Below are 11,317 nucleotides of genomic sequence, written 5' to 3' on the forward strand. Positions count from 1 at the left end.
AGGGAAGAGTTTTCAGAGTGAGGCGTGAGTTTTCTTTTGCAAAGTGTAGGGTTTTTGATACAATTAACACTTTAAATACTAATTCATTAACTAAGTAGGCTTTAGGCCTATTAAGCCACCAAATTCAAGCCCATTAGCTTTAATTAGGATTAATAAAATTTTAACCAAAGTTTTGATTAATTAAACATGTGAATTTATTAGCCGGGTTGCCAAAAAGTTTGTATTTTAGTTGAAGAACCAACACCGATAAAATTTACGTCCCGGCGTATAAAATCACCTCAAAAACCCTTTATTTTCATAAATACTAAAAAGCATCGACCATCTTTTAAATAATTAAAATTAATTATTTAATAAAAATATTTTACGTTTTCTTCAGTCCTCGGTCTCCGTTCCTCGATCGTCGCTTGAATATCCTTTAAAAATATATTTTAATTCAACCATGTAGAAAAATATATTTTAAACATGCAATCATGCACAACATAATTAATTAATGCAATTAAAACATTTAATTAAAATACAAGAGAATTTAATAATTGCATGCATGTGGTTTACGTGGACCTTTTATTTAATAAAAATATTTTACGTTTTCTTCAGTCCTCGGTCCCCGTTCCTCGATCGTCACTTGAATATCCTTTAAAAATATATTTTAATTCAACCATGTAGAAAAATATATTTTAAACATGCAATCATGCACAACATAATTAATTAATGCAATTAAAACATTTAATTAAAATACAAGAGAATTTAATAATTGCATGCATGTGGTTTACGTGGACCTTTAAATTTTCGGGGCGTTACAACTTGAGTTTCCCAAAATCACATACTTCATCTTTTTGCATTTATTATTTGCAATTGATGTGATTGTCATTTTTGGTATATTGATTTATGCCTTGAGTCATGGGCTGATACGCCTAGTCGTAGACGATTGATCTCTTGACAGAGGTACCCGATAGTGATGGAATTGTCACTGGGCCATTGCACATTGTCATAGAGGTTTGGCCGATATGCCAGGGCTGATGTGCCTAGTCTGTGGCTGATTCGCCAAGACACTGGACGTTTGGTTATATCGAAGTGGATAGAATTGGAGTTTCTTCTATTACTGATGTTCGATATGGAAAGAGCCAAAGTCTGTGAATAAGAACGTGCCACCAACCCGAACGGGAGTGTAGGTGGGTGTATGTTCTTATTCAGATCGGGATTCCTAGATTAGGATGAGTCGAGTCAGAGTCTAAGAGTCACAGAGTGTGATTCAGAGTTTGTGTTGATTCATGTTTCTGATTTTGATGCATGTTATGAATATTTGTCTCATGCTGTTATATCTGTTTATATGAAATGCATGTATACATGATTTATATTGGAATGTAATTCTCACCGGAGTTATCCGGCTGTTGTCTTGTTTGTATGTGTGCATGACAACAGGTGGGACAGGATCAGGATCAGGAAGAGGATGAGAGATTTTAGTTAGCGTGGAGGTCCGGGCCCAGAAGCAGAATAGGATTCAGCGCTGGATATATAGTCGTTGAACCTAGTTGAGATAGAAACATGTAGTACATGATTGTACTTTGACTTTGACATGTATATCAGATAGATTACTGTTACGTTTCCGCATTTATAATTTAAAAAGAAAAAAAATTTTAGTCCCACTTTTCTTAATTGTTATATTTAACATTAACAATGATTAAGACTTGAATTAGCATCGGGTCCCCACACTAAGACCAGGGAAGGTCTACTTTCCGGTTACCTTTGAAAAATGCAGGAACAATCTTCAGTAGTTCACTAACATCAGTTGATCGCTCGGTGATGTCTCGAATAAATCCTTGTGATTCATGGATACCATATATGAGGGATGGAAAAGACAACTTGGACGACTTCATTTGCCCATCAGCAAACTGGAGTACGGTCCTGAAAACCAGCCGTCCAAAATTAAGAGTGCAATTGCCAATTGCAAATAGCGTCAGTGCTTGGGATTTTGTAACCACCGTGGTGTTTGTGGACGGGGACAAGTTCCAGATAGCTACTTTGTGAAGCACTGAATACATAGAGGTAAGATTGGCTGCAGAAACACGATCAGGGTGTGCAGGGAACTGGTGAATTAATCTACCAGTCAGGACGGAAATCACTTCATCAGGTCCGAGTAAGGTCCTTCATCAATCTCTGGCGTATTTTAGTGGGCATTGATGATGTGGGGATTGAAGTTGTAGGCCTTGTTGCGCACAAACACTCGGCCAAATTTGGCCGACCTCTCATCACCGACGCTCGGCTAAAGATTCGCATAGAATTCAAGTACATGCTTGCGACAGAATGGTAGAATATAAGACACCGTAGAAAACATTCCTCGTGATTTGAGGAACTGTATCAGATTGTTTCTGGATACCGCTTCCATGTCAATATTATGTTCCTCAACAAAGGCCCGGTTAGTATAGAGGGATAATTGAGAGAATTCTGTCTCGGTATAGAACTTGCTGTTGAAGATGCCATCCAGATCATAATCATTGAGGTCAGTGTTGTCCGCAGTGTCCTCAACATCTGGCACAACATCTGAAGGAGCAGTGGAATCTTCATGGCTTACAACAACAAAGGCAGTGCCCTCATCAGAAGCTCTCTCAGAATGGAGAGAGTGCGAATCAGAGTCCGTACTGACAGATAGCTCTTCTGTAGATGCTTCCATCTCCTCAGGCTTGGGTTGGTCAGGAGAGAAGCGTTCAGGGGATTCAGGGGAAGTATTTTTGGTCTTCTTTAGGTCAGCCGGTACTTAAGCCAAGGAAACCTCGTCCTCATCAGATGAAGTAGGCTGTTTGTGTTCAGGCAATGGTACCTTGTTCGAAGAGCTTGAATCAGTCTCACCAGAAGACGAAGTGGCGGGATTCTCAGCAGCAATAGGTGTGGGCCTTTTCCGTGCCACTAGCTCATAATCATCGTCATTAGAATCATCACCCTAAGAAATTTCTGGGTCGGCAAGTGAAGGTCTGCTGGGTCCTTCTCCTTTGTTACGAAATCGCTTGGAAGTTGTCAAATCAGGATTATATCCCGCCTGTCTTTTGGATCGTCTGATGGGTAGGCGAGGTGGTTTGGGAAATGAGTAAGCTGGCGGATTGTCTATATCAATTGGCATTTCCCGGCTCGCCTAATGCTATCACCTCCAGTGGTACGGGCTGTTCAGCAAAAGGAATCATTTCCCAAGATGGTTCCACTGTAGGTGTGTCTGCAGATGTTGGGGCAGATGTTGTGGGGATGGAAGAGGGATTTTCTTGATAGCCCATTTCACTCCTTGTATTGTGAGGATCATAACCACGTCCTGCCATTTGTTATAGATTAAATTGCAAGTAAGGAATAAAATCGCGAAAATTGTAGGAAAATGAGAGAAATTTCACATAATGAAAATCACGAAAATTCCATAAAGAATTTGTCGAATGATGTGGGGTGAAACAGTGTGAATTGATGGGATAATTACAAGAGCACAGCGCAACGGTGAAAAAAATCAAATGATTCGATCCAATGGTAAGAAAGTAACGAGCAAATTTTAACCCTAACAGCTTTCCAAAATGACTGAGATAAATTCGTGCGGTATCCTTTCAAGATTAATTCCAGAAAAGAACACATCGAAATTAACTCCACTAAAACATCAACGATCACACGAATTCAATTTTTCGTAAAATCCGAATTTTCATCGAAGTTTCTTTACTGAAATACTCATGTCCTCATGACAAATCAATATTCACAGTGTTATGTTCACACATGACCTAATTATGCCTAATAACAGAATATAACAGAAATATAAACATGAAGATCAAATATGATATGTTTACAAATGAGGTGTTGGCACAAATGTTGGCAACATCTTCTGACGACACACCCAATTCCAAAAAAATAATATTGATTTTTCTTCACACTCAATGATTTAACAACTTTCTGAGCATAGAACGTTGTAGCTCCCATACTAGAAGAACAGTCTTCATTGGACTCCTCTAGGTAGCTTTTTCTATTTTTTTCTAATTCTGTGTTAATTTTAGAAGGGGTAGCTCCCACACTTAAAGTGCAGCCTTCATTGGGCTCCTTTAGGTAGCTTTTTCCATCTTTCCTTCTAATCACAAACCCAACATTGTTAATGATTATATTTCAATTTCTCTCGGGTTACTTGTCACATTGGTTAAAGTCAAGTGACCATTTTTAAAATCCTTTGTGACTGTGTTCTCATGTATAGGTGTTAAGTTTTAAAATATAACCAGGAATTGTAAGAGCATCAGAAAACTAAGCAACACAGTTTCAACACAACATACCACAGTATGTATGTAATGCAGAATAGCTAAATCCTAAAAATGCACATGCATGTCAGGTGTTGTCTGAGATGTTGTAACATTTGAGACAACATCTATGAATGATTAGGCAGAACACATGTTGAAAGATTTCCTGAGGTTGGAAAATCTCTCAAAATCTAATACTTTTGTGAATATGTCAGCCAGTTGGTTATTTGTACCAACAAATTCAATTCGAATCAATCATTTTTATACTAAATCTCGAATAAAGTGGTGTCTAATGTCAATTTGTTTAGTTCGAGAGTGTTGTACTGGATTTATTGAAGTTTTGATTGCTGTAGAATTATCACAGTACACAACTAAAGATTCACTCTTAAGTCCATAATCTTCTATTATTTGGTTCATCCATAGAATTTGAGAACAACAACTTCCAGCTGCCATATATTCGGATTCAGCAGTTGAAAGTGACACAATTTTGTTTTCTATTGTGCCAAGATATCAAATTATTGCCAAGATAAAAACAACCTCCAGATGTACTTTTTCTATCATCTAAATAATCAGCCCAATCAGCATCAGAAAATCCTACCAAGTTCGAATTGGTTTCTTGGGTGTACCGTAGTCCTAGATCAATAGTTCCTAGCTATGTAACGTAGGATACGCTTCACAGCTTTTAAATGAGAGACTTTAGGATTAGCTTGATATTTAGCACATAGACATACACTAAACATGATGTCAGGGAGACTGGCTGTCAAATAAAGGAGTCTACCTCTGATGCTGCTGTATAAAGTGTTGTTAACATTTTCGGCAACATCAATTTTTCACACGAGCTTATAGGAGTTCTCATGTGTTTGGTGTCCTCATTTGAAAATTTCTTAACCAAATTTTTAGCATACTTTGATATAGAAAGATGCCATCATGCATTTGTTTAATTTGCAAGCCAAGAATGAAACTTAGCTCACCAACCATGCTCATTTCAAATGTGGATGACATGCACTCAACAAAATCATCAGCATGATTTTGAGATGAAAAATCAAAGATTATATCATCAACATAGACTTGACAAATAAGGATCTTACCTTTGAATTTCTGAATAAAAAGAGTTTAGTCTACCTCACCTTATTTGAAGCCAATTTCAACTAGATATTCTGCCAGTCTTCCATACCACGCACGTGGGGCTTGCTTCAAACCATAAAGTGTCTTCTTCAATTTGTAAACATGATCCAAATGTTGTAAATCCTCAAAACCCTTAGGTTGTTTAACATACACTTCTTCACACAAGATTCCATTTAAAAATGCACTTTTAACATCTATTTGAAAAAGTTTGATTTCATATAGCATGCAAGGCTAACAGCAGTCTGATTGACTCAATATGGGCAACAAGAGCAAAGGTCTCATTGAATTCAACCCCCTCAACATGTGTGTACCCTTGAGCAGCCAACCTTGCTTTGCTTCGAATGATGTTTCCCGACTCATCAGTTTTATTTTTGATAATTCATTTTGTACCAATAATATTACCGTGGTCAGGAGGTGGAACTAAGAGCCACACATCATTTCGAACAAATTGCTCAAGCTCCTGATGCATTGCATTAACCCAAAACTCATCTTTTAAAGCCTCATCAATATTTTTGGGTTCCAAATTGGATATAAAACATGAAAATCTAACATGTGAGTATGTAGAGCTCATGCATATAAGTCCAGCTATTTTCCAGTAATCCACTTTTTCTTTCTTTCTGGTTTGAATATCTCCATGCACATTTCCAATTATTTGAGATGATGGATGGTTTTTCTGAATTTTGCTTGGTATGTTCTGTCCATCATCTAATGCATCATCATCACTGTGTGTTTCTTCCTCAGATTCAATGACTTCAGCGTCATGTGTTGTACTAGATGTTGCATCATCTGGGGCAACACCTGAATTTCCCAGTGATATTGGAATTTCCAGAAGCTCATCCACATCATCTTCAACTGTTTTCTTTTTTAGATTTGCACAGTCATCAAAAACAACATTAATGGATTCCATAATAGTCGTAGTTCGTAAATTAAACATACGATAAGCTCGACTATTAATGGCATATCCCAAAAACAAACACTTATCATTCTTTGAGTCAAATTTTGCAAGTTGATCCCTGTCATTCAAAGTGTAACAAACGCAACCAAAAACATGAAAATATTTAAGATTAGGCTTCTTTCCCATGATTATTTCATAGGAAGTCATGGTTGAATCACTTCTCAAATATACCCTATTCGAAATATGACAAGCTGTATTAAGGGATTCGGCCCAAAAACGCTTTGAAATATTCTTCGAAGCTAGCATCACCCTAGACATTTCTTGCAATGTCCCGTTTATGCGTTCGACAATGCCATTTTGCTGTGGTGTTTTTGGTGCTGAAAACTCATGTGAAATTCCTTTCTTGTCACAAAACTGATGAGAATGAAGAGTTTTCAAATTTCTTACCATGATCAATTCTGATCCTTCTCACCTTCAAATTATGGAAGTTCGTGATTTTTGTGACTAAGTGTTTAAACATATCGAAAGTATCCGATTTCTCCCTAATGAAGCTTACCCATGAATATCATGAGAAATCATCAACACAAACAAAAGAGTACTTCTTACCTCCAAAGTTTTCCACTTACATAGGACCCATTAGGTCCATGTGAAGTAAATCCAGACAGCATGTTGTCCCAGATGATGGCAACACTTGGTGTGACACGCGAGTCTGCTTACCCTTTTGACAGTCTCCGCACACATATGGTATGCCTGAAGAGAGATTAGGCATACCTCGTACTGCATCGTACTTACACAAGTTTTTCAAGGTTTTGAAATTTACATGACCAAGTTTTTGATGACAAAGATCGAGTTCACTGATTTATGCATGATTGCATGAAAGTTCCTCATCTATTTGCTAACAATTGTCTGAAGACCTTTTGCCTGTCATAATGCACATGTTATTTTCATCAAAAACTTCACAGGTATGTTTATTAAATTTGACATGCAAATTATCATCACACAATTGGCTTTTAGTTATCAAATTCGAATTTAATCCTTCAACATGGAGCATATTGTGGAGCTTTGGAAGTCCTTCAACATTCAATGTTCACTTTCCCACAATCTTTCCTTTAGCTCTCCCTCCATACGTTACACTACCACCTTTTTGAACAACATAGTCAATGAGATTTTCTCGTGATCCTGTCGTGTGGCGTGAGCTTCAACTATCAAAGTACCAATGACATTCAATGTTAGTTTTTAATGAATTATAGACAATATTACAGTGAGTGGTTACCTTTGGTACCCAAATTTGTCTTACTGTAGGTCGACGGTTAGAGGTGTTGCGGGAAGTGTTTTGCAACATTCAGGGCAACATTGCCTCGATTTTTTATTCATGCAGTCATCCCTGAGTTTATAACAATTGGACCTGATATGACCAGGCTTAAAACAATAGTGACATACATACCTGCGTTTTCTTTTATTAGGAACGGGTGCAGCATGTTGTCTTCTTGGTGGAGAACTTTTGATTGACGGCTTGGGTTGTGACTGTGAGGATGTATCAGTTTTTTCTTTCACAAAGACTGTTGATTTTGAACATTCACCAATTTCAAACACAATGTTTTTGAAGCCTAAGCCTTTCTTAACATCTCTTCCCATCAAAAGTATGGAATCAAGCTTGGATGTGCTAGAATTGAACTTGGATAAAGTCTCAGTTGCCTTTTGAAGCTCATCGTTGGTCTTGCCTAGTTCCAGGTCCTTTTTGCTCAGGATTACTTCAAGTTTGACAATCACAGCTTTTAGTTCGGTGTTCTCCTTCATGAGAGTGGAGTTAAACTTGTTTCTTTTGGTCCAATCGGCATACAACTCCTCGTAAAGTTTTTGCACACTCTCAAGAATGATTAATTCATCATCAGCTTCCAACTCATCATCTACGATCGAATTTCCATAGATGTAGATTTAAAAAAAATTGATTTTGCGCACGTGTTGCGTCCAGGGGTGGCAACACCTAGGGCAACACCTAAAGGATTCACTTGTAGCCATCATTTTTCTGTCAACAGTGCAGTCAAGGAGGCGTGATTATCTTCATCATTAGATTTCTCCTCCTCATCAGATTCTTCATCGCTTAAAGAAACATTATAGCCTTTGTTCTTTCGTAATCTGTTAGCACATTCGTTGGCATAGTGACCAAAGACATTGCATTCTCTACACTGCACCGAGTCATACTTCTTTGAATTAAATTGACCATTGCCTTCATTCCTTGGTCGAAATTGTTGTTCAGTAGGAACCTTTTGTGGCCTTTCAGTGCTGGAAGACTCGGAAACCTTTATGGTAGTTCAGATTTCTTTTAGTCTCTGATTCTTTTAAAATAATCCCCAAATTTCTTTGTGATATAGAGGATGGAATCCTCATAAAGGTCCGATTCATTAACCTCTTGGGATATTTGAAGAAGATCATTATAAGAGTTATTTGAGACTTGGAATGCAATCGTCTTCCTATTTTCCTTCTTCTGCATGTCCATGTTCATTTCAAAGGTGCGAAGTAAACTGATAAGATCTTCCAAAGCCATCTAAGATGTGTCCTCAGCCTCATCGATTGCACATATTTTTACGTTGAATCTTTCGGGAAAAGAACGGAGAACCTTGCTAACTAATTGCTCATTAGAGATGGGGTCTTTAAGGCTGAACGCCTCATTAGCAATTTCCCGTAGGCGACGATCATACTCCAGTATATTTTCAGATTCTTCCATCCTCATCATCTCGAGCTTGGAAGTGAGCATCCTCAGTCTAGTTCGTCGCACACTCTCAGAACCTTTACAATGTCTTTGGAGAGTATCCCATTCATTTTTAGCTAAAGTACAGTTTGTGATCAAACCGAACATATTCATATCGAATGAAGTGAATATTGCATTCAAGGCCTTTGAATTGTAATTTGAATTCTGCATTTCTTCAGCAGTCCAGTCAGTTTTCGGTTTTGGCATGCTGTCACCATCTTGATCTATCATTATCGGTGAAGTCCACCCATTGATAACACGCTGTCATGGCCGTTCATCTAAGGATTTTATGTAGTATCTGATTTTAACTTTCCATAGACTGTAGTTGGTTTCATCTAGGACTGGTGGTCGAAGTGCTGCGTTTTCAAGTGATGTGTCAATTAGATATTTCTGTCAACCAAAACAAAAACCAGAATCAACACTTAGTATATCAAGAGTAAGCTCTGATACCACTTGTAAGGAATATTTTCTTGACAGATGAAAGTTTTTACGAAAACAGTAGTGTAAGATTTTGAATTTGTGTTTTATCAGAATTAAATGTTGTGTCAAATGTTATAACATTTACGACAACATGAAGCGGAATATTAAAGTTTGTAACACAAATTGACTTTAAATAAATACTATGGACAAGATTAAATTTGCACAAGTATAAATACTTGTGCGGTGCCTCAGGGCTAAAGTTAATCACTAGAAAACCAAAACGTTTACAAAAACTTATCACTAGTGATTTTCACAAAAATCAATTTCCTCAACACGTTGAGAAAATAAAGGCTTTCTAAAACAAAATAACCAGAATAAAACTTATTCGAGAAAGCAAGAATGTGAGTCAAAAACTAGAGCAACAAAAACGATCTTCAGCCAACTTCGTCACGGATGTTGTCTGCAGATGTCCCCAACATTCAAGGCAACACGCGGTATCTGCACTCTTCACAAAAGCACGTCCCTTGAAGAAATATTTCTCTGAAATCTATGACGTGCACAAGTGCGTGTACATTTGATCAAGGAATGAGACACATCAATGTCCTTGTTATCTTATTTATAGACACTGTCTCACCTAGAGTTTTATCTTCACAAGGTAACCTATCGAAAAAAAAAACCAAAACTTGATACCTTATCAAGATAATATTTACATAATTATATCATCATCAAGAAAGGCAAAATCTTATCAAATATTGTACATAATCAACTTAATAAGGAAAAGATAATAATAGGAAAATCATTTAATTAAGAAATTATGTTAGTTTAATCAAGAGATAATATTTCCCCTCATCAACAATTACTATTGACCTAACATGCTGATCAAATTATTCAGTTAATGGTTTAAATTTCTAAAATTACAAGTTGTTTTTAAACTTGTACCTGAATGATAACAAAATGTTTGAGTTGTAATGTGTTCTTTTCAGTTGTAACATATTCATAGAGCTAACAAATTTTTTTCATAAAATACAAGATTTATGATGAAGAAGATAGAGAAAGTGCGAATAATTATAACGTTTAAAAATTTCTAATTATATTTTTGAAAATAATAAAAGTATTATATTTTGAGTAATGAAATTTAAGTTTTTGTTCCCAGTAGAAATTTTCTAAATAGTATAATTTTACCTGTGAATTTTTTTTCATAGACCAAAAAATTGAAAATAATAATATAAAAAAAATATAATTTTCTTATTCTGAAATATGATTTAAAATTTTATCCACTGATCCTGAAATTTTCCTATAATTTGCATCTTTAAATTAGCGATTATTTATAGAGTTAAACATAAACTTTGAACAAGCGATTAAAATTTCAAGCATTCAATTAATCTATATTTTCTAGGTGGCAAGCATAAAAGCAATGAGTATTTGTCCTAGAAGTCTAGCTAGATCTCACAAGAGGTTCTTTAAAATTTTTCTTTTTTCGAAATTCGATAAATTCTTATGGAGGAAATTGCAAAAACCGTTATGTTTGTTTGCCTCTTTTGGTTTTTCGCTCAAGTATATTGTTAAAGTTTGATTCTAATGTGACAAGGTTTTTCTTCTCTTTTACTATGTTGTGTTGTATTTAAATAAAAGGAATTAGGTTTGTGTTTTATGGGTTTTAATTTACCAGGTTTACGAATAAATTTCAAATTGAAGAAAAAATTAAACTTTAGAAATACGAGGATTTCAAATATTTCATTCTAATTTTGAGTTAAATTGATACAACGGATTTGAGATTTATGCTTGATATTAAATTCACTCAAATCCTCTCATCCAAATACAATCTTAGTCATTTTAGATTCAATATGGAACTCTCGGCGATGTTCAGGGTAGTTATCAAATCATTAA

General features: G+C 36.1%; 1 protein-coding gene across 1 annotated transcript; it reads right to left on the reverse strand.

The window, feature by feature from the left end:
- Positions 1–8,806: 8,806 nt before the first annotated feature.
- Positions 8,807–9,241, reverse strand: LOC142550100 (uncharacterized). The gene has a single exon (XM_075659338.1). It carries the CDS (start codon positions 9,239–9,241, stop codon positions 8,807–8,809), a length of 435 nt encoding a protein of 144 aa, XP_075515453.1.
- Between the last annotated feature and the right edge of the window lie 2,076 nt (positions 9,242–11,317).

This window comes from Primulina tabacum, chromosome 6, assembly GCF_025594145.1.
Source record: "Primulina tabacum isolate GXHZ01 chromosome 6, ASM2559414v2, whole genome shotgun sequence".
NCBI lineage: Eukaryota > Viridiplantae > Streptophyta > Magnoliopsida > Lamiales > Gesneriaceae > Primulina > Primulina tabacum.

What these genes read in the sequence shown, in the direction of transcription:
- LOC142550100 (XM_075659338.1), bottom strand. Translation starts at nt 9,241, where the DNA reads ATGATAGATCAAGATGGTGACAGCATGCCAAAACCGAAAACTGACTGG.